At 41.4% G+C, this 24,525-nt stretch overlaps 1 protein-coding gene across 2 annotated transcripts in view; it reads left to right on the top strand.

Annotated features, from left to right (window-relative positions):
- The window catches only part of CCNY (cyclin Y), a 248,728-nt gene that overhangs the window by 141,377 nt on the left and 82,826 nt on the right, over positions 1–24,525 (top strand). The window contains exon 2 of one of the 2 annotated variants that reach the window (XM_006871228.1): positions 21,520–21,594. The exons of the other annotated variant lie outside the window; for it this stretch is intronic. Within the exon in view, the coding sequence (XP_006871290.1) occupies positions 21,520–21,594 (75 nt within the window). The remainder of the gene's footprint in view (positions 1–21,519; positions 21,595–24,525) is intronic. 2 annotated transcript variants of the gene reach the window in all.

Below are 24,525 nucleotides of genomic sequence, written 5' to 3'. Positions count from 1 at the left end.
TTGTGAATTATTTGATACTTTACATGGGAGAACAGTTTTACATTCATTCTATCGTATATCGTTTCATTGCCATGGTTACAATCCCCTCCATGCATCATCAACCAACCAAAGGGTATGTTCCATGATCTTTTTTTTTTTTTACTGTCCAAAGCATTTGTTTATTTACCAAGCCCACATAGTCATGTTTTGTAGCTCAGGAACATAGGTCAGTGACAACGTTCGTGGAAATCAACCTAAAGACATTCTTTAACATTCCAGGATCATTTTGCACTCTGAAAAACGCCAGCTTTCCTCATTTCCTCAAAATCCTTCATAGAATCATAATTTCTGTAGAAATCTGCATATGCCTTCTTTAGTGGTTCAGCTACTGCAAACTTATAGAAAGCTGCAACCCCCAGAGACATGATGAATGTTCCAACAATATGACCTCGCAATCGCTTGGCCAGAAGGCCTCACATCTGAGGTTTCGCTAAAGCACTGAAAGACATGGTGACTCTTCTCCCTCAACACTAACGTCCTTCCCAACTGATGGAGAAATGGACGGTGTGCCCTCCATGATCTTTTTGAGTGTCTATTATATATTCATTTCCCCCCCATCTTTGGTAAGATACCATTTTATGATGTTATATACTTAGTTTTGTTGTGTTCTTTCTCCTTGTCATTCTCTTTGAGATAGTTTGTGATTAGATATACATGATTCCAGTTTCTATTTTCTCCATCTGCTTTAATGCTATCCTTCATTAACTATATAAGCTCATGACCAAGTGGGATTTATTCCAGGTGTAAGGATGGTATTAGAGAAACAATCAACATAACCCATCACATAAGGAAAACTACCACATGAAAATAGTGATTGATGCAGAAAAGACAGTTGATAAAGCCCAATACCCATTCTTGATAATACACTCAAGAAAATAGAAATAAAGGAAATTCATCAACATAGTTGTTGTTGTTAAGTGCCGTGGAGTCGGTTCTGACCCATAGTGACCTTGTACAGGGTTTCCGAGAGTGTAAATCCGTACGGAAGTAGAAAGCCTCATCTTTCTCCCGCGGAGCAGCTGGTAGTTTCGAACCACTGACTTTAAGGTTCGCAGCCCGATTTGTAACTGCTACGCTACCATGAGTGTATATATACAAAACCAATAACCAACATTACCTAGAGACCAGAAACATACATTCCCCTTGTGAATATAGGAGCCAAAGATGCCCTTTATCAACGTTTCTGTTCAATATTGTTCTAAAGTTTTAGCCCTAGCTATAAGGGAAGAAAGAGAAACTGAAGGCATATAAACTGGCAAAGAAGAATTCTTGTAAAACTTTCTGTATTTGCAGATGACATGGTCCTAAAGACTCAACAAGAAAATTACTGGAACTCAAAATTACTGCAAACTTGGCAGGTCAACATACAAAATTCGGTAAAAACAATACCATTCACAAAAGCTTCCCAAAAGGTGAAATAGGAGTAGATCTCACCAGTGAAACAAAAGACCTATACAAAGAAAACCATAAAACCCTACTACAACAAACCGAAAGAGACCTACAACAATAGAAGAATATACATGTTCATGGAAAGAAAGATTTAACATTGTGAAAATTTTAACACTACCCCAAAGCAATCTATAGATATAATGCAATCCCAATGCAGATTCCAACATCATTCTTTATTTAAAGAGATGGAAGAGCTAATCACTATCTTTATATGGAAAGGGAAGAGACCCTAGATAAACAAAGCATTTCTAATGTAGAAGAGCAAAGTTGGAGACCTCTCACTTCCCAGTCTCACAGCCAGAGCTGCAGTAGTTAAAACAATCTGGTACTAGTACAACAAAAGACATGTAGTAGTCCAGTGAAATAGACTAGAGAGCCTAGAAGTAAATTCGTCCACCTATGCCCAGTTGATCTTTGGCAAAGGACCAAAACACAGTAAATGGGGAAGAGATAGTCTCTTCAATAAATGATGCTAGGAAACTGGAAATCCATTTGCAGAAGAAAGAAACAAGACCTATATCTCACACCACATGCAGAAATGAAGTAAATGCGGATTAAAGATCTAATCAGTGAAACATAGAACTATAAAGATCATCAACAAAAAGGGACAAACTTGGGGTTCCAATACATGAAATAAACATACTATCAAACATAACCAAAAGCACAAACAGCAGATGACAAAACATTTCTGCATCCAAAGATTTCACCAAAAAATTAAAGAGAGAACCCACACGCTGGGAAAATTTTTTGCCAGTGACATTTCAGACAAGGGACTACTCTTTAAAATTTGTTTGAAACTTCAGCTCGTCAACAAGAAGACAAGTAGTCTTATTAACAAATGGGCAGCAGACATGAACCTTACCAAAGAAGACATTCCGGCGACCAACAAACAAAGAAGAAATGCTGGTAGTTACTAACCATTTATCTCGAGTCAGTTCCAACTCATAGTGACCCTGTATAGAGTTTCTCAGGCTTTACATTTTAGTGGAAACAGAAAGCCTTGTCTTTTTCCCAAGGAGCGGCTGGTGGGCTCCAATCTTGGACCTTGTGGTTCGCAATCCATTGTGATGCAAATCCAAACAACAAGATACCGTCTTACTCCAGTATCAATAGCAAAATTTAAAAAAACAAATAGGAAACAACAAATGTCTAGAATGTGAAGAGACTGGGACTCTCCTACCCTGCTGGTGAGGCTGTAAAATGATGCATCCATTGTGGAAAATGGTATGGCATTTCCTTTAAAAGTAGGAAATAGAAATGCCATGTGACCCAGCAATCCCTCTACTTGGTGTATATCCTCAAGAAATAAGAACTGTGCCACAAGTAGATAACTGCACACACACACATGTTCATTGTAGCACTTATTCACAACAGCAAATGATGGAGATAGCCTAAATGCCCATCATATGTATACACACACAATGAAACACTACTCAACTCCACATTTGAAGAAGAATGATGAATCTGTGAAACTTTTCCTAACAGTAGATGAACCTGGAAGACATTATACTGAGTGAAATTAGTCATTCACAAAAGGACAGATAATCTTCTGATACCACCTTTGTAGAAAGTTAAAGGGTTTTATTGCTAAAAAGCAACATTTAATGATGATTAACAAGGGTGGGAGGGAAGGGAGAATTAAAAAAAAAAAAAAAAGAAAAAAAAATTCCAAACACAAACCTGTTGATGAGTTGCTTTGTGATCTGAACTTTTGCTAGAGTTCAGTGTATAATTAGTGCTTCCTTTCTTGTCTCTTTTGGACGTGAGGATTATATTGTAATGTTTTCCTTAGGTCTCTGTTCCGTACACTTCCCCCATCGGATCCCTCTGACCTGTTGAGTCAGTTCCGACTCTTAGTGACCAGGCAGAATGCAGTCCATGGATGCTATGCCTTGCCCTACTTCCAGCATCTTCTGATCAATGATGTAATAAAAATTGGCGTCATGCTAGAAACCAGTAGTAATTGGATCACATAAAAGTCTATATTTCATGTTTTGTAATGTGTTCAAGTCTGCACTTCTCTTAGCTCACTTCCCACTTGGATTGCTGCAGCAACTTCCTAATTGATACCGGTCCCTCCAATCTGACTCTGCTTGCATTCTTCCTTCTTTATCTACTTTGCAACCCTGTAGATTCCACTCCTTCACTGACTTATCTAGTGCTTCTACATAAAATCCAGAACTTTTTTTTTTTTTTTAAACGACTTCCTTCCTTTTGCAGTATGTCTAGAAAACCCAGGCTGGCTTTTTTTTCTTTCTTTTTTTTATATATGCTGGTTCCTCTATCTGAATATCCTTCCTTTCCTCCCCTTTAGTCTGAGTGATAAACCTGTCTTCCAGCAAGCCTCGGATGTTACCTTTGCTCTCACTTAGCACTGATTCCAGCAAAACATTTGCCATTGGAGTCCTAGTGTGGCGCTGTGAGTTAATGCGCCAGACTGCAAAGCCATTTGAACTACAAGCTCGGTGGTTCAAGCTCACCAGTCACTCCTTGGAAACCCTATGCAGGGTCGCTGTGGGTCGGCACCAACTCGACGGCACTTCTCAACAACAACAATAGTAGATTATCTGGCGGTCTTGAGCCCTATCTCTATCCACCAGCCTTTAAACTCTGGTGCTCCCTGTTGTATATCTTGCATATTGTCCTAAAACCAACTCACGGTCACCCTATAGAACTGTCCCATTGAGGCTTCCAAGGCTGTAGTCTTTATGATTGCAGATTATCATATGTTTTTACTTCAAAGTGGCTGCTGAGTTCAAACTGCCGAGCTCTTTGGTTAGCAGGTAAGTGCTTAACTACTGTGCCACCAAGCTCCTTACATAAACTCCTTGTTCTTCAGTGCTGTTGAGTCGGTTCCGACTCTTAGTGACCCTGTATAGAGTTTCCGAGTAACAGTTGGTGGTTTTGAACCACCAACCTTGCAGTTCAAATTGACCTTGTGGACTAGTCCAACACCCATACCTCATAAATTCCCAGGAGTATTTGTTGATGAATTAAGTAATGCTAACCAAAAAATCTTCCCCCCTCCCAAACAAAACAAACCCAGTACCATCAAGTGGCTCAAATCATAGCAGTCCAGTATAGTGTTTCCAAAGCTGTAAATCTTTACTGGATCGGAAAGCCTCATCTTTCTCCAGCCAAAACAGCTAGTGAGTTTGAACTACCAAACTTGTTTTCACTGTTTATCCTACAGTGCTACAGGGACTTCTTTAAGTAAGGGTGGTGTTGTGTGCTGTCGAGTCTATGTGGACTCATAGTGATCCTCTATAGGATTCAGGAGAGCTGCTGGTGAGTTTGAACTATTGACCTTGTGCTTACCAGTCCAGTGCTTATCCTGCAGGGCTGTCAGTAAGCATATGGTTGTGTGCCACGGAATCAGTTCCGACTCATAGAAACCCTGTATAGGATTTCTGTGGCTGTCAATCTTTATGGGAGCAGAAAACCTCATCTTTCTCCCTTGGAGGGAGGAGCTGTGTTAGATTTGAACTGCTGACCTTGTGATTAATAGCAGAACTTGTAACCCAGTACAATCCCAAAGTTCCTTCTCAGTAAGGCAGTTGTTGTTGCTGTTAAGTGCCATCTAGATGGTCCCGACCCATAGCAACCCTATGTAGGGTTTCTGAGGAGCAGCTGGTGACCTTGAACCACCACTGCCTTTGTGGTTCAAACGGACTTTGCAGTCCAGCACATTAATTCAGAGCATCACACCAGGCCCCCTAAAGAAGAATAGGGAGGGTTTCCTTACTGATGTTCAGGGTATTACCCAGGGCATGTTTTAGTTGTCCTGCCTGATAGGAAAATATCAACAGTCCAAACGGTGTTTCCCATTTCAGTGATGGCTCTATTCATGCGTCTCAGGAGAGGCTGGTATCTAGGAGATTCTTTCGCTTGGAGTTAATCTTGCCAGATTTTCTTTTTCTTTCCCTTTGTTCTTGTTGAGCAGAGCTATTCCTCTTGATCATTCTTTTTCATTGTTTCTGTTGTTTGACTTGTTTGTTAATTATTGATTAACAGCAGGCTTTGTATACATGATCTAGTAAATGTCATCCCTGTCTTCACGTATCAGGATTTCAGTGAGAAATAACCAGAGCCCCACATTGTGTACGGCTCCAGAATCCTGGTGGCCTTCATCTGCATGATATTACTGTTTCTCACAGACCCCAGTGAGACAGCCAGTATTATCATCAACCTTATTTTATAGCCGAGGAAATTGAGACATAGAGAAATAAATAACACCGTTTGCTCAAGTGGCCAAGCAGAGCAAACATCAGAATTCAATTCCACGTTGGTGTGCTTGTATGTTTTGTTTCTTGTTTTAATCCTTAAACTCTGAAATACTTGCTTAATATTCTGAAACCATGGCAAACCAAACTTTGTCAAAGTGTTAGTTGGCTGCACTCCTTTTCTTTCTTTTATTTTTTTTAGATTTTTTTTATTGTGAATTATATGATAGTTTACATGGGGGGAACTCTAGTTTTACATTCATTCCATCGTATATCATCTCATTGCCATGGTTCCAATCCCCTCCATGCATCATCAGCCACCCAAAGGATATATCCCAGAAACCCCTACACTTCCCCCTCCTCCCCCTAGTTTTCAGCCCACAGTCCCTTTCCCTCTCTGGGTCCAAAGTCCCCAGTCGCTTCATCACTCTGCATCATCATCTCTGTCTCCATCTCAGGCATCTCTGTTTGTCTGGGTAGGGACCTGCTCTCAGCTCTTCTCCGTTGATGGTCCCAGAGGTCACCTCTCCTATCCTGGAGATTTAATCACTCCCTTCCTTGTTACAAAACTTCTACCATTGCATTTCCAACCCTCATAGTCCGTCCTGATAAGCATTATTCACTACAGTATCACGAGTTACTTTGCATTTCCAACCCTCATAGTCCGTCCTGATAAGCATTATTCACTACAGTATCACGAGTTACCCATCTGTATCTCCTTTCATCAGCTCCGCCCAGACAGATTGAATAGTACCTACTGGAGATTCTGTCTTCCGCCATGCTCCCTAGCACCAGCTTCCCTCTTGAAAGCTTGTAAGTCAGTCACTTCTTGCCTTTGTAGTCCCCACCCCCTTCCAATTTGAGTATCCAATGTCCAAGCTGCCCTTCTCTGTCCACTCTGTGTGGGGGCGTGTGTGAATGTTTGTTTCTGTGAGGATTTGTTACCTCTTTTGAGTCGCTACTCCATAGGTATAGGTCAAGTTCATCAGACTGTATTAGCTCACTCTTTTTTTCCCCCCCTTTTCTTTCCTCTCCTGGTTGAGCTCCGAACATCCAGTCATCCGGTCCAGGTCACGTGGGTATCATTTGCAAGTGTGGGCGCTCCTGTGCATATGTCCTCTCTTCCTGTTAGCCAGTAGTTCCACTCTCCTCTCGAGTCCTCCATGGCCCAAGAGTCCCCAGGTCTCTTCACACTGCTTGCCAACCGGGTCTCCAACTGGGTCCACAGAAGTCCACTGAGCATTGTAGGGCTTAGCTTGCCGCTTCATTGCTGCTTTTACCCCACTTCCCCCCATCGGTGATGTGTATGATCACCAATCAGAGCGTGCATTTCCGTTGAGTCTTAGTCTTGGAAGGGGGTCTGCGTTGAGAGGACCTGGCCACTTGCCTTGATGTTTCCTAGGGAAGCGATTTGTTTGTTCTTGTAGTAGTAACAGTTCATTTGCCTCCATTTTTCCTGCAGGTCTTTCTTTCAAGAGGTATCTTTTATTTTTCTAGCCGCTCCAGGCTGGTCTGCACGTCCTTTCAAGTGGAGATTTCTGATCTCTGGAGATCTGGATGTGGTTCCGATTTCTACCTATAGTTTTATGTATTGTAAAGGCTCCAAAAGAAGCCTCATTCACTGGGGACGCTGTAGCCCCATTTTAGGTATTCCAATCAGTCATAGGCAGAAGACGGACTTACAAGCCTTCTAGTGTGGTGTTTCTGACTATTCCTTTCTCTCCCTTTCTAGTGTCTACTCTGTCCTGCCCGGTCATGGAAGTGCTGCCCTCCTGCACTCCTTTTCTATTCTTATGCTGTATTGAAACTTTGCACTTCACTTAAAAATTAAAAAAAAAAAAAAAAGAGTATCTTTCTAAATAAGGAGTTCTGGTAGCATAGTGGTTACTAATTGGGCTGCTAACCTCAAGGTCAGCAGTTCAAAACTGCCAGCGGTTCTGCGGGAGAAAGATGAGGCTTTCTGCTCCCATAAAGATTTGCCGCCTCAGAAACCCTATGCAGGGTCACTATGAGTTGGAACCGACTCCACGGCACGCCACCACCATCTTTCTAAATGTAAACACCAGCAGACACACTTGAATTTCTGAAGAAAATCACTGGTGCTTTGTACCCCCTTTGTCCGCAGGAGAAAATCAGCTGTTTCTTAAGCACTTCAGGCTTTCTACATCCTGGCCAGAAACTCACCTCTCCTTTTCTGCTTTCCTCTAGAACTTGCTACACACATGTGCTGGCTGTCCTTGAAGTAAACTTTCTTCTGTCTTACCACCAGGCACCTTGGTCCCTCCTCTTCTTTCTGGCTCAAATGACTTGCATCTCTGAGCAATGTTCTTCAAACAAAACTCCACCTTCTAATGGGTGGGGTGCACTGAGCACTCTGGCTTTGTGAATGCACTTCTCCCCTCCCCATAAAAGCAGGAGCACATCCCTTTAGTGCTCCCCATGTGATCCTGACTGCATTCTGCTCTCAGGGTAATTTGTAGAAATGGGTTCTCTTTGCCAATAGATGGAAGTTCCTTCATAGCAGGACTCTCTCTAAAATATCTTTGTTACCACAAGTGTCTGGCTCGATGCTTTGGTGGCGTATAGGAAACGTTAAACCAACATTTGGATCTATTGCTGACTGTTTTATGCAGGCAGTACCCATTTGGGAGGCATCCGCATTTAAAGCAGCAGTTGTGGGGACATAAGAAACCTGATTAAACCCAAGCCTGCAGTGAACTTGGTGGGAGGGAGGAAAAGTACATTTTAGTAAGCGTTGATGTTTCTAGGACTCTTAACCTGGACTTAAGTGTGTGTGTATGGGGGTGGAGGTGGGAAATGGGATAGGTGTTGATCAGCTGGGCTGATCTACAGAGTGTTCTTGGCAAAGGGGTTGGCCTACATCAATCCCATGAAAAACGAACGAAACTTGTGTGGTATCTTAGTGTTAGTGGATAAAACGAGTAAGATGAGGAAAACAGGAAGCAGGGTTAAACTGGAAGAGCTGGCCAATTATTCTGAGCAGAAATAATGAAGCGGGAAGTCAGCAAAAGCCTGTGTGTCCTATGTTGGTGGACCACAGAGAAGTGACTAGGATAGTAAGACTCACAGATCATAAAACATTCTTTGTCAACTTGCACCTCTGCTTGCACTGAATTGAGTATGAATGTGAGCAGGTACTAACATTGATCTTGTAGATCTTACTGTTTCTCTGCACCCCCCTCCCCCCAACCTATCATATTGACATTTCATTATCCTTTTTTTTTTTTTTTAATCCCCTGTCAACCACCCAGACTTTTAGTGGATGGGGTCTGAATCAGTGAGATGCTCAAGGGAGAAATAACGTTAGGGTAAGGCAAGGATCCTAGAAAAGCCACAATGTGCCGTTTTCATTTTGAAAACAAAAGGAATTTGTTTGTAATATGAACTGTTAATGACACGGAATGATAATCTTCAAACATTCTGACAAATGGATGGATCATTTACCAGGCAGGGACCCTGTCTGTCACAGTCACTGCTGGGTTCCTATTTCAGCATTCAGCTCAGGGCTGGACACACAGGCATGGCACTGAATAATGGCGTTGCTGTTGTTCAGTGCTGGAGAGTTGGTTTTAGACTCTTAGTGACCCTGCATAGCGTTTTGAGGAAGCACCTGGTGAGTTTGAACTGCTGATCGTGTGGTTTGCAATCCGATGCTGATCCTACCAGCACCACACCAGGAGTCTGAATAAAGACATATGTATATAATTTTAGGTATGTGTGCATATAGTTAATGCCCATCACTGCTGACTGAAAGATCTGAGCCCACCCAGAGGCACTTAGAAGAAAGGTCTAAATTTTCTGAAAATTTAGCTACTATATGGAGCACAGCTCCACTCTGACATCCATAGGGTTACCATGTATAAGAATTGACTGGATGGTACATATGTATATTATTGTTGCTAAGTGTTGCCATGTCACTTCTAACTCATAGCAGCCCTATGTAGGATTTCCCAGGAGCGCTGGTGAGTTTGAACCGCCGACCTGGAATCCAAACTGACCTTGCAGTCCACTGCTTATCCTAGAGCACCACAAATAAATATCCATTGCTATTAAATACCGTCAAGTTGATTCCGACATATAGCGGCCCTAGGATTTCCATGGAGTGGCTGATGGATTTAAACTGTCAACTTTGTAGTTAGCAGTCCAGTGCTTATCCTATCTTACCACACCAGGATTCCAAAACCAAAAACAACATATATATATATACACACACACACACACACACGTACTTCTTTGACCTCTCATAAAATTTTATAGTTTTTTCTGTAATGGTCTTATGTTAGATTTAATGAAAGGTGTCTTGTGTTTCTGTTGCTTAGTAAATGGAGTCATTCTTACATTATTATTGCTTATTGCTTATTCACTAATTGTTTCTCAATTCCCTATTGCCATTGTGTGGCACAGATTTTTATTGTGAGACAGTGGTACAGACAAATAGCAGCCACTTTCATTGTGATAGCCGGAAATCCCCCTACACACTTCTGAACACCTCTAGTATATGGTACTACTTGTTTTGTTGTTGTTGTTAGGTGTCATCAAGTTGGTACCAACTCACAGTGACCTTATGCACAGCAGAACAAAACACTGCCCGATCCTGGGCCAACCTCACAATTGTTGCCACGCTTGAGCCCATTGATGCTGCCACTTTGCCAGTCTGTCTCGCTGGGAGTCTTCCTCTTTTGCTTTGTTTGGTAAGACAGTCATCTTACCAAACATGATTATTAATGGATGTTTACAGCTGTTTCTCTTCATTTTGAGTTATGCCCCATCAGCAAATGAAGGTCCCGCAGGCTTTTCTCCCACGGGCTTTACTCCATTTGCGTCATCACAGCCAACTCTACTTTGAGGAAGCAATTCTTCCCCAGTTACATTTTGAGTGCCTTCCAACCTTATGGGCTCATTTTCTGACACTGTGTCTGACAATGTTTCTCTGCTGTTCATAAGGTTTTCAGTGAAATACTATTACTAAGATGAAATTTATTTCTACTTGCTAATTGTATCTTACACCATTAGATTTTTAAAGTCCCATGTATTTTCTTTGTAGCTAATGATGTGCAGATAATGACAATTTTGTTTCTTCCTTTCCAATCCAAGACATCTCTATATTTTATATTTCTTGTCTTGATGCATTGACTAGGACCTCTAGGACCATGTTGAATAGGAGAGAGCGCAAGAGCCTACCTTTAGTGCTTCCTTTTGGGAGAATGCAGCTGATGTTTCACCATGAAATGTTGTGACTGCTATACATTGTTTTGGCTGAGAGTCTTTATCGGATTAAAGGAATTAAAGGCGTCTACTGAGAATATTTTTTTAACCTGAGTAATTATGGAATTTAGGACCATTACTAGTTGAACTTTTTTCATTGTATCTCTTTTTCTCTGTGTAGTTTATTCTAAGTGACCTCAGATTTGTTTTCTGTGTCTGGATGTGTCTACTCTACAGTTTAACACAGATACTGAGTTTTAAATTTAGATGACTATGTTTTTTACTTGTAGGATATGTGTGTATGTGTGTAAGTATTCACATACATAGTTTCTTTTTTAAATCTCCCTTTCTTAAGAGTCCTGGAGTCCTGGTGTGGCACTATGGGATGAAGCATTAGATGGCAATGTTGGTTTGAACTGCAAAGTCAGCTGTTCAGATTTACCAGATGCTCTTTGGAAACTGTATCTAGGGTCACTATGAGTCAGAACCGACTTGATGGCACTTAACAACAACAACAATCTTAGAGTCCTGGTGTGGCACTATAGAATAAACACTGGACTGCTAGCTGCAAACTTGGTTGTTCAAATCCACAGCCATTCCTTGGAAACCCTATACAGGGTCACTGTGGGTCGGACACGACTTAACAACAACATACCCAATTAGCAGAACAATTTGTTTTTAGTTTTAACATTACTGCCTTCCTCTGATTCCTTTGTTTCCTCTTAAAATATTCGAAAGAGACAGTGGAAGGGGGAGAGAAAAGGAAAGCAAACTGATATGAGAGGTGGAAAGAGAAAGTGGAGGAGAATGAGAGGTAGATAGGAAAAGGGGGAGCTGGAGAGACAAATAGAGGTAGACAAGAACAGATGTGTGTGTGCAGAGAGCTGTGCGTGAGGAGATCGAATGTGCACCCCGACAAGACAAGGAGGCCCTCACTCAGACATGACAAGGAGACCCTCACACACAGACAAGACAAGGAGACCCTCACATCCAGACAAGAGAGGGAGATCCTCTCACCCAGACAAGACAAAGGAGACCCTCGCACCCAGACAAGACAAGGAGCCCCTCACACGCAGACATGTACACGTACACAGTGATAACACTTGGAGACAGCTGAAAGTCAGGAGTGAAACAGAAAATAAGAACCAAGTCTAAATGGGTTAGGATTTTGAGGAGTACATTTCAAATCTGTGGGAGTACAAAAGGTAGCTTGAGAATCTACTGGAATTGCAGTAGCAGCAGCTTGCTGCCACAGCAAGAGTGATTGTTATCAATAGGGACATAGATACAGTCTGCTGGGATTGGGACTTGCCCTTAGTAACGGAATGAAGCAAACTAATTAGGTCAAGCTCTTGATTTTGATCTCATTGTCACTCGTGAATGGAGCTAATCACTGATTTTTACTCAGTCAGACAATAGTAACTAAAAAATATAAGTAAGCCATTCTAATGAAAATAAACAGGTCTTATTTGTTGATTCCATCATTGCTTTGCAGATCATTGCCTGATTTGGGAATGTGATGACCTAAAACTGAAAAGTTTGAAATTCTGACCTCACTGATTGTTTATCTGTAGACAGGAGACAGGTTGAGTGGTGTCTCCTGAGGTTAATCTTGGGGTTGTCAACTAATCACAGTTGGTGTCTAAATTGAGGTTGACTTTCTACCATTAAATTTCAAAGACTTTCAAGGATACATAAGAACTCTTGGATCCTTAAGGCTCCACACACTGACACTGTCTCAACCTAAATGGACAAACCAACCATTCGGATGATGTATTGAAGGATGATCCACTGATAAAGGATCACAGTTGTTCCAGTCGGCTGCTGATAACTGCCTACAGGATGTACCACTTTACCATAAGCCCTCTGTCTGAAGGCACTCGGCTCTAGCTTTGTGGGCCAGTGAGACTGCCTTCCCCACCTAAGTGCCTGGAAGCGCCTAGCTCTACAAACAAGCCATCTGCCCATGGCCACTTGGCTTTACTTGCTTTGGGGGTTGGGAAGCGCACTGCAGTGTCTCATGCTCTGCAGTGTCTCATGTTCTTCTGCTGCCGTTCCTCTGCCATTTCTCCAGTATCACAGCTACTGCCTCCGGATCAAGGAGGTTCAATGTGCAAGGGAGCTCGGGGTCCAAAGAACATGCGCTCCACTCCTGATTCTTTTTCTTTGGTGGTAGTGAGATTCCCCTCTCCTGCTTCTGAGATGGTCTATTTTATACCCAGGCTGGAGTTCCAAATAGCTGAAGCAGCTATTTTGTCACGCTTGACAAAGATGTGCTTTGGGGAGGGATGGCTGTGGACTCATGGAGAATTATGTGAACAATTCCAATGAATTCTGCTAACATTCATCACGGAATCAGTATCTTCTCCCACCTTCTCTTACCCAGACCCATGAGAATATCAGTCATTAGGTGAGAGTTCAAAGATATGGCATTTAGTAAAGAAGGCACATATTAAATAATTCTTGACAACACACAAATTAACTGTGAAGGTCAATAAATAAGTGATAGAAATACGTATGCTACAATTTGAAGTCAGCTTGAGAAGGAAGGGTGTGCGACAAGGTTGTATTTTTCACCATTCTTATTCAAACTGTATGCTGAGCAAATCATCCGAGAAGCTGGGTTATATGAAGAAAAACGTGGCATCAGGATTGGAGGAAGAATCATTAACATCCTGCAATATGCAGGTGATACAACCTAACTTGCTGAAAGTGAAGAGGACTTAAAATATTTACTGAGGAAAATCCAAGAGCACAGCCTTTGGTATGGATTGCATCTCAATGTAAAGAAAACAAAAATCCTCACCACTGGATCAATAAACAACATTCTTATCAACGGAGAAAAGATTGAAGTTGTCAAGGACTTCATTCTTCTTGGATCAACTATTAACACTCGTGGAAGCAGCAGTCAAGAAATCAAATGACATATTGCATTAGGCAAATCAGCTGCCTAATGCAGCTTTTTAAAGAGTTGAAGAGAAAAGGTGTCAGCTTTGAGGACTAAGGGGCGCCTGACCCAAGCCATGGTGTTTTCAATAACCTCATATGCATGCAAAAGCTGGACAGTGAATAAGGAAGACCGTAGAAGAATCGATGCTTTTGGGTTATGGTATTGGAGAATATTGAAAGTGCCATGAGCTGCCAAAAGAACCAATAGATCCTTTTTGGAAGAAGTGCAGCCAGAGTGCTTCTTGGAAGCCAGGATGGCCAAACTTCGTCTCTCATACTTTGGACATATTGTCAGGAGGGACCAGTCACTGGAGAAGGATATCATGTTTGATAAGGTGAAGGGTAAGAGAAAATGAGGAAGACACCTACCAGCGAGAGAGATTGGCTAAGTGGCAGCATCAATGGACTCAAGTGTGGCAACAATAGTGATGTTGGCCCAGGTTCGGGCAGTGTTTCATTCTGTTGTGCCTAGGGTTGCTATGAGTCGGCACCTAAAAACAACAAGTATAAATTTTATCTCACCATTTATTGACTATTGCTTTTCAAAATCAAGAATGCATTGTTATGATCATGAAATCAGTTCACTAGTTTATGAGGAATGGTAATGACACAGAATGCTCATTATCCTGATACAGTTTTTGGGTATTGGAGGACTGAATACAGTAGGACATCGTAGAGAGGAAGGGACTCAAAGCATGTTGAACACATGATATAGTTTTTGGGTATCAGAGGACTGACTACAGTAGGACATCGTAGAGAGGAAGGGACTCAAAGCATCATTTTAACAAAATTAAATTGAATAGCCTTGCCAAGGGGAGTGGATTCCTTTGCTTGTCTGAGTAGTTTCATTTAAAGCATGCTGGCTCTGGTAGCGTAGTAGATACGAATCAGGCTGCTAATTTCACGGTCGGCAGTTCAAAACTACCAGAAGTTCTGCAGGAGAAAGGTGAGGTTTTCTGCTCCCATAAAGACTTACACCCTTGGAAACCTTATACAGGGTCACTATGAGTCAGAACCAATTCCATGGCACGTAACCACCACCACCATGCCCTGTTTGGAGTCCTGGTATGGCACTGCAGTGTGTGAACTTGCAAGGTCAGAGGTTCAAGCTCACCAGCTGTTCCTCAGAAACCCTATATGGGGTCTCTATGAGTAGGAACCAACTCAGTGGCACTTAACAACAACAACAGTACTCTGTTTAATGGGATCCTGGTGGCTCTGTCTGATAAGCACTGAACTGTGAACTCTACAAGGTTGGTGGTTCAAAGCCCACCAGACATTCTGTGGGAGAAAGATGAAGCTTTCTGCTCCTGTAAAGATTTACAGCCTCAGAAACATTATACAGGGTGGCTATTAGTCTGAACTAACTTGATGACACCCTAGAACAACAACATTCTCTATTTGATAGGATTTTGGTCAGATTTTCCACATTTTAGCTCTTAATTACATGCTGGGTGGTTACTGTCCTCTAATGGTTTTGTGTATTTAATTTTATTTGCAAACTAAATTAATTATAGGTTTGTAGTGGATAAAAAATGTCTCAGACTTCTCTGGGTCCCTCCCCGAGGCTAGCTCTTGGGAGCCGTGTTGAGGGTTTCTGCATGATGTCATTGGCTGATCTCTTGGGAGCTTTTCTCAGGCATGGGGCAAATCCTTGTGTGTGAGGCCAGTGTTCTTTACTAAAATGTAAAAATCACCCAGAAGAGTAACAAGTTACAAATTTGTACTTTTTCTAGATATAGTAGCAGATGATGTACTTCAAGAGTTTGATGGGGGCAAGTAGGGAAAGTGTGAAACTGTGCTCTTTTGGAAAGCAGTTCTGCAGGTGGAGTGAATGGGGCAATGGGAGGTCACAGATGCGCTCTGGGGAGGGATGGTGTGGAGGACTCATGGAGAATTATGTGAACAATTACTATGAACTCTCTTGCTTCAAAAATAGGTAACTCTGGGGTCGCATTGGTTAAGCTCCAGTCAAAAGGTTGATGGTTCCAACCCACCCAGTGACTCCCTGGTAAAACCTGGCAATCCACGTCCCTAAAGATTGTGACCAAGAAAACCCACTGGGGTCCTTCTGCTTTGTCACATGGGGTCACTATGACAGCGCCCAAGAACAGCTATATGGTGTTAAAAACTGGCTTTAACCAAATGGTTAGGTTCTGTAATCAGTTTAAGTGACTTTTCCTCGAATTTCTTTCTTTGAGTTCTTGCCTTTCAGAAGCATCATTGTGCTGATAGGAGACCACCACTCTTTAAAATGTGTTCCAGCTCCCTGTGCACGTTCTGGGTGTCATTTTTCCTGACTCTCTGCAGTACAGGAATTCTTTTCTTCACGGCTGAAGCAGCTATTTTGCCACGCTTGACCTCTGATTGTTACGTTTGAGTAATACAGAGGGTTTATTTGGGTTGGCTTTTGAGAATGGTGCCTTTTCTCGTTTTATGTTCTCCAAAAAGCTGGCGTTCCCTTGCCAAAGCACGTAACGCCATTCATTGCCATATTTCGTTTCAAGATCTAGGATTGCTGTCTTAGACTTGAATCAGAGGAAACACCTGACTGTTTTAGGCTTTGTTTAAATATCAACACCAACTTGTACCTTTGTCCTCTGCCTTTTTGCGTATTCCAATCAGTGCTAGATAAGCCAGGGTCATGCCCTTGCCCTGCTTTCACATTAAGAGTAGCCTGAGAAATCAATTCCTTCAGACTGGTCCTGTTATACAAGGTAGCTGCTGGTTTCCACCTGGCAAAGCATTTATTACTTGCTCTCTATACTGTGTTGTTGTTGTTGTTAAGTGCCGTCGAGTCGGTTTCGACCCATAGCGACCCTGAATAGGGTTTCCGAGGCTGTAAATCTTTACGCGAGCAGATCGCCTCATCTTTCTCCCGCGGAGCAGCTGGTAGTTTCGAACTGCTGACCTTCCGGTTCGCAGCCCGATTCGTAACCACTACGCTACCAGAGCTCTATACTGTAGAATGTATAAATCTGTGTTAGGATTGGAGAAAAATGCAAAGCAGCAAGTTGTTAAATACTTAATCTCTAAGTCTGTTCAGGAAGGTTCATGAAAATGTTGCTGCTTAAAGTGCATAAACGTGTGAGTATGTTTCCAAATAGAAATCAGCGATGACCTCAGGAAATTCTCAGAGTACACACTTGTTTCCAGCAGTAGAGAATTTGCCATTTTTCCTAGCGCAAAAACCTTCTGATAACCTGACCCAGGATCTAGATCCTAAAACTTAAATTCCAAGGAGAATTTTAAAAGCTGATTTCTCCTTTGAGCCCAGTGTCAGGGTTTTCTCTTCTTCATCAGCCTCTGCCTCCCTTATGTTTCAGGTGCGAGTCTTTCTAGCAGAGTCAGGACCTGAGCAAAGTCTGCCCTAGCACGGACAGTTGAATAGCACTGGCCTATTGAATAGCAGTTGGAATTCTAACTGGAGACTAGAGTCCTGGCCTCTGGGCTACCTCTCCCTGCTTCATGATCTTTGTGTCAGACTCTGATCTCGAAGACATCTAAACTCTTGACTAGCTCCGTGTTACTGAACTGGGTCAGACAAGACGATCCCTAGTCTGTTACCCACGCAGGAAACGTCCTGTGATGCAAAGGAGGGTCTGAGTCAATGTAACATATGCGGACCTTTTTCTTGTATCCTGGCATTTTAATTCCTGCTGCTTGCTTTCCCCATAGAAGAGTAAGCAATGAATCCTCCCCTCCTGCTGCTGTAAGATTCTGTGTTGGTTCCATCTGCTCGCTCAAGCGTTGCCTGCCAGCAGAGGGCCTGGTGTGTGGAGTAAATGGCCCAAATAGGACAAGTATGGAGACACAGAGGTGCTGGCAGAGTGTGAGGGAACCTCTCTCAGGGCCCCAGAGTGAGTTCTTCTAGGAAGTGGCTGTTCTGGTGGGTGGCCTCGTCTCGGCTCGAGTCCCCTCTCACTTCAAGGGAAGGAATGATGAACAGTGGCAGCCATGCACAGCAGCCAGCATGTACAAGAGAAAATAGTCCAAGCACTTGCAGGTTCATATAGCCTCAAATCATTTGTACAGATTGTTTTATTAAAATAAGTTTTTAAAAAAAATTTACTATAGTTAACCAGTAATTACAGCAGTAATTGAACTACTAATTGAAGCAGACCAACAAATTATGTTTAATGCAGAAAACACAGAAAAGGTAAAAATAAAAATATAAAATCACTTAGCCACATTATTCAAAGGTAGTTTGGAGTCCCTGGATGGCACAAAAGGGTAAATGATTGACTAACTGCTAGGTCAGTGCCTTGGAAGACAGACCTGGCAGTGTGCTTCTAAAAGATCACAGAATAGTTGTACTCTGAACACCCAGCCTGCCTCCACTCATGGGAATAGACTTGACTGCAGATAATAATTATTGGTGTACATTCTTGTAACGTATTTGCAGCACAGGTACTTATTTCCCACCCCCAAATGATACTGTGTATGACTTCCTTCAGACACAGATGATTTCTTTATTTCCATGCCAGTAAAATACTCCTCACATGATTTGTTAATGGTGGGCTCGTATCAGCCATCTAGATGTGCTGGTGTTTCTAACAGATTCTGTGTTCACAATCTTCAGGACTTGTGACTATTATAGTATATTGAACAGTACTTTTGAGGATTTGTGGATAAACGTACATACATAGTCCTAATCTCCAGATAGCCGGGGATTGTTCTACAGGACAGCTCTTGGACTTAAAACTGGGATCTAAATTTCCAGAGGAATGATGGTGGTTGTTAGATGCCGTAGAGTCATTTCTGATTTATAGCCACCGTGTAATAAGGTAGAGCTGCCACACAGGATTTTCTAGGCTATAATCTTCAGGAGAGCACATGGCCAGATCTTTTCTCCTGTGGAGCCACAGGTGGGTTTGAACCACTGACTTTTTTGGTTAGCAACCAAGTGCTTAACCACTGCACTACAAAGCAAAACAAAACAGTGGGTTCATTGGTGTCAACTCATAGTGATCCTATGTTGTTATTGTTATGTGCCGTGGACTTGGTTCTGACTCATACCAACCCTGCATAGAGTTTCCGAGGCTGTAAATCTTTACGAGAGCTGAAAGCCTCATCTTTCTTCCGTGGAGCAGCTCATAGTTTCAAACTGCTAACTGTGAGACTAGCAGTCCGATTCATAACTCCTACGCTACCAGAGCTCCTTATAGTGATCCTATAGGATAGAGTAGAACTGCTTTGTAGGTTTTCCAAAGCTGTAGATCTGCATAGGCTCAGACTGTCACATCTTTCACCCGTGAAGTGGATGGTGGGTGTGAACCTTTCAGTGCTTAACCCCTGTGCCCCCAGTACTTCTTTATTGCTCCACCAGGGTCCCTAAAAGGAATGGTTGTTGTTAAATCCTGTCGATTCTGTTCTGACTCATAGAGATTGAGGAGCAGCTGGTGGGTTTGGACCACCAACCTTGGGGTTCACAGCCCAGTGCTAATCTTACAGTGTCACACAAGGACTCCAAAAGATTGGTAGTCTTGCATTATTTTAGTTCAAAAACGGGAAGTTTTGTACTTTTTTTGGTGTGATACCGTAGTGGTTACGGATCAGGCTGTGAATCTTTAGGTCAGCAGTTCGAAACTACCAGCTGTTCCACGGGAGACAGATCAGACTTTCTGCTCCTGTAAAGATTTGTAGCCTCGGAAACCCTGTACTGGGTTGTTATGAGTCGGAACCGACTCCACTGCACATAACTACCACCACCATAAACTCCTACTAATTTTTTTAAGAATAAAAGTGGGTCTCCAAGAATGCTAGTCTGGTGGATGAGTCAGAATTCACTGTTATGGAATAAAGTAGATTTTATAGTGAAGATCCATGCTCATCCTATACTTAGACAGTCGGAGGCCCTCGGTTCTAGTGATTGATTTCTTGGTGTTACCCTGGGTGTTTAGGCAGTGCCTGCACACTGGACTAAAGTTTTGGAAATTAACAGCATTCTTCAGGATTGGGATTGCATATTTATCTTTATACTTTTGATATGCAGAAGTCTTCAAAGAATAATTTAGCACATTTGTTTATTTAATCTCTTTATAACAAGAGTCTATTGAAGCAGAAATCCCCTTTTTACTGGGAGATTTCTGATTTAACTTTATCTGCCTGAAAAAAAATGTCAGCATCTCCGGTACCCACTTTTTCCTTCCATCAAAAACCCTTTTATGCCTAAAGTTGTGAAACTGTACTTTTATTTAGCTCTCGTAGAACACGGACCAGATAATTGAAATAGCATTTGTTTAAGATTTAATAGATGTTTTTCTTTAAGCAACTACCAAGAGAGAGGTCAAAAGCTGTAGCCCAGGAAGCCAGCTGTGCATGTAGGGAAAAATAATCCAACTTCAAAGGTTTGCTGAGGATAAATCTATGTGGATACGTTCGTTGCCTGCTGTATAGTATGACCTTCATTGTTTTTCTTTCCTGTATCTTCGACTTGATTAGCAACTCAAGCAAAGATAGATACCATCTGTTTTTATTGGTGGTAGGTAGGTTTCTTGGCAAACTTAACTGAAATAATTGAGCCCGATGTAGTTTTAATTGCAGTGATTTAAGCTGTTTTGAAGACCTTCCTGGCTTTCTAATACTTTTGGTCTTTTTTCTTTCCTCCCCAACTTAATATTCCTATTGTGTTTGGCCATTGTTTCCCTTTGGAATCTTTTTTTTTTTCTTTTAATTGAAAAGAGATCCAAAGTTTCTAAATTTTAATGAGATCCTAAATTGTTTATATCCAAACTGAACAAACCTATAACCTTGGAGATTATTCTGAGGAAGGGACCCTTGCACTATAAATGCCTGTGTGCAGGGGAGGGAGGGTTGACACAAAAGTGAGGTGTCAGGATGGTGTGTATCTTAGTAGACAACCTGGAGACTGTGTGTTTCATCTCAGTGAGTCTTGGTTCCAGTTGATTATGACCGTTTAAGTATTACCGAATGATCTAGAAGTGGTTTGTTTGTTTTCATTTATATTTCATATTTTTAAATATATCTGTTTAAAAATATATTTAAATATATCTGTGTTAAAAATATCTGAATTGTTGAAGTGTTTTAAAATAATTGTTGGCATCGTTTTTTAAGATGAAAATGTATGGATCAAACCAAGCACATTTCTGGCCTAGATTGGGTCCACAGATGAGCAGTTTGGCAGCCTTTTTGCTCTAAGGGATAAATTTTGCCCTTTCAGAAAATAACAGTCTTAATTAGCAGGGCATTTAGATGATGCTTTGGCTCAACAACTGAGATATCTTATTTTAATCACTTTTAACAAGAGAGTACCATTTACTATCTGTAGCACATAGCTTGGTTTAATTACATGTTATAACTCTGGCCTTCTATTTTTTTTGTCCTGGGTGCACAGCTCACTGTCATAGAAGAAAATGGAGTTTTAGGCTAATAGATCTCCAGCCAAGTGTCTTAATTTGTAAGGATTAATTTTTTTAAGATTTTCTACATAGCGGTGCTCTCATTTGAACCCAAGGAAAATATGTGAGCATGCTAACTAACTGTAGGGTTTCAGAATCCTTCAGTGTATTAGCAATTTCAGGTTTAAAAAAAAAAAAATATGAAAATTAATCTTGTTCCCCCCTTGGTTATCAAATGGTTATTTATATATTTTCTTTTTTTTTCTGTATAGATTTGAACATGGAATTCAACCCTTCAGACCATCCTCGGGCCAGCACAATATTCCTCAGTAAATCTCAGACGGACGGTAGGTTACTAATTTATTTGTTTTTTGAAAGCAATAAAAAAGACTCATCATGCATGTTAGTAATTTTCCTAAGTTGATATTCAACTAGATTTGATTTTCAAGGAAAAACAGAATTTTCTATAATGCCCCCAACATAGTGTTTAGTGTGGTTCCTTGGGGTTTCTTTGTTTTGTACTAAGTTACATTTTTAGCGTCCTCTATTTGAAGTAACTGGAGTCCTGGTGTAGCACTGGGGGTTAATGCGCTGGACTGCAAAGTTGGTTTGAACCACGGGGTGGTGTTTCTAGCTCACTAACTGCTCCTGGGGGACTCTATAACAGGGTTGCTATAGGTCAGAACCAACTATATGGCATTAACAACAATGATTTGAAGTAGCGACAACACTTCACAACAGCCACTACCACCTCCTTTCTGGCGTCCTTGCATGGTGCTGTGGGATGCGCCCTGGACTGATAACTGCGCGGTTGGTGGTTCAAACCCACCATCTGTTCCTTGGAAACTGTATACATGAGTTGGACCTGACTCGATAGCAGTTAACAACAACCCTCATTTTACCTCAGTTGGATTGTTTCTTGGAACATTTTTTAACAGGAGTTTCTGCCCTGTCAGAAACTTTCCTTTAACAATTATTACTGGCATATATTCTGAAAACAACAGAAACGCTTGCTAGTTTAGACAGTATGTGGGAAAAAAAGCAAAACATACTCCTTACATAAAAGCACTGTTGACTGTTGTGTCATTTGAGAGCCACATTGAACCTTTCCACTCAGAGAAAATGCTTTTCTTTTTTTTTGCCAAATTCCTACTAGTGACTAGTGTATTCTTACAGACTCTCTACCCCTTGTGATTCATTCTGGGTGTATAGTGAGGTTTCTTACAGACCCTATCCCTTGTGATTCATTCTGGGTGTACAGTGAGGTTTCTTACAGACCCTATACCCCTTGTTGCGATTCAGTCCGGGTGTACAGTGAGGTTTCTTACAGACCCTATACCCCTTGTGATTCATTCCAGGTGCATAGTGAGGTTTCCTACAGACCCTCTATCCCTTGTGATTCACTTTGGGTGTACAGTGAGATTTCTCTCAGGTTTCTCTGGCCTTTGCAGATCCTGGAGTATCTCATTATTCCCTAGTCTGTGGGTATAAAGAGGAGACAAGTCACACAATACACCGAACACACTAAATCTTATAAGGTGGATCATGTAGAAAAAAGTGTCTGGGGGACCAGAGTTTGAGATTGCTAAAGTACCCCAGGCGTCTCTGATTCTTTTGACAAATGACTAAGCTCTAATTTAGAGGAAATCCTGAATTGACTGGTGGTGTTAAATGTTGTGGAGTCGCTTCTGACTCCATAGAAACCCTGTATAGAGTTTCTGAGAAGAGGCTGCTGGGTTTGAACCACCAACCTCATCATTAGCAGTCCAGTACGTATCCTTCAGCACCACACCAGGGCTCTTGTAAATTGACGAGAAATAACCAAACATGTTTAAGAAATTAAGTTCATTTATAGGAACTGGCAACCCTTCAATAACTGTTAGGTAACAATTTTGGCATTTAATCTTTTAACTAAGCAGTCCACTGAGTTGATTTGAAAGAATCTGGTATATTGATTAAAGAATAAATATATATACTAAATATAAAAGATTTACAGCCTCGGAAACCCTATTCAGGGTCGCTATGGGTCGAAACCGACTCGACGGCACTTAACAACAACAACAAATATAAATATAATGTATTCCCAAGAGTAAGGATACATCAGTGTGGGCATCAAATACTTGTGAAGTAAAATTTGAGTGTATCCGTTTGAGGATAACTTTGCGGATGAGAATCAGCATGAATCCATTCCCCCAGATGTGGAAACTGACCCATCCCCCACTTTCCCACCTATTTCTGTCATTTCTGATACCAGCTACCCACGTGGCACCCCCTTTCTCTCTCTGACCCACACAGAGCTAGGGCAGATCTCACAGGTTGAGAGGACGTTGGCAGATGTCAGCTGCAAGTGTGGGAGTCTACATGACACCCTTACTTTCACCTACTGGCTGCCTCTTCTCTTTTGGGTTCGATAATTAATTGGAACTACTCATGGAATTCATAGAAAGTACTTGACAACAACAGCTATGTGTGTGATTATAGATCTCTAGCAAAAAGATACATACCAGAATCATCATAAGGAAGACTTACATGGAATTGCGTTAGAGCCATTAAGTTAATGACACATATCTGGATCATGGTAGTAAAAGGAAACTGACCTCAGATAGGAGTTGCTTCAGAAATGGATTTAGGGAAGTTCATGTCACTTGGCAACTTTGCTCTAGATCTCATTCCCTTTCTTCTTCTGGAATATTGGCACATCACTTATTCTGACTCTTTTCTTTTGAGTCTGTAGTTTCTCTTTGAATATTAGCTCTTTCTCTTCAACACTTTCTATTCGACAACAACCACCTCTTGATCTTTTGGTGGCATTTGATGCTATTGAATACTGCACATTTCTTAAAATGCCTGCCATTTTGAATGCTACCTTTAAACAAATCTGTTGACTGAAAATTAGTACATATACTGAACAGTTTTCAGTAGAAAATTTTATCTACTCTATTGCTTTATAGCTGATTAGAAGAAATATGTTTTTATGAATTAGTTAAATTTGCTTACTTTAGTGAATTGATGTTCAGAGAATTGGTTGTTTGGTGACTAGGCTTTTGGCCCTGAGAATTTTCTCTTTCTGTAAGTCCTTATTTGGATGCCTTAATAAACTTTCCCATCCATTTTTTCCATGTTAGTATTTTTCAGAGGTCTGTGCTTTTTGTCCTCCTACCTTTTTGGTCCACACACAATTTTGCATACTTTCATACCAATTTATGGCTAACTTGACTTTTTAAAATCCATGTATCCAGCTGCCTGCTGAACATCTTTTCAGTGAAGGCCCCCCGAGG

This window comes from Chrysochloris asiatica, unplaced genomic scaffold (assembly GCF_000296735.1).
Source record: "Chrysochloris asiatica unplaced genomic scaffold, ChrAsi1.0 scaffold00164, whole genome shotgun sequence".
Lineage (NCBI taxonomy): Eukaryota > Metazoa > Chordata > Mammalia > Afrosoricida > Chrysochloridae > Chrysochloris > Chrysochloris asiatica.
The sequence above is the reverse complement of the archived record's forward strand: the minus strand, read 5'-3'. Positions and strand labels throughout refer to the sequence as shown.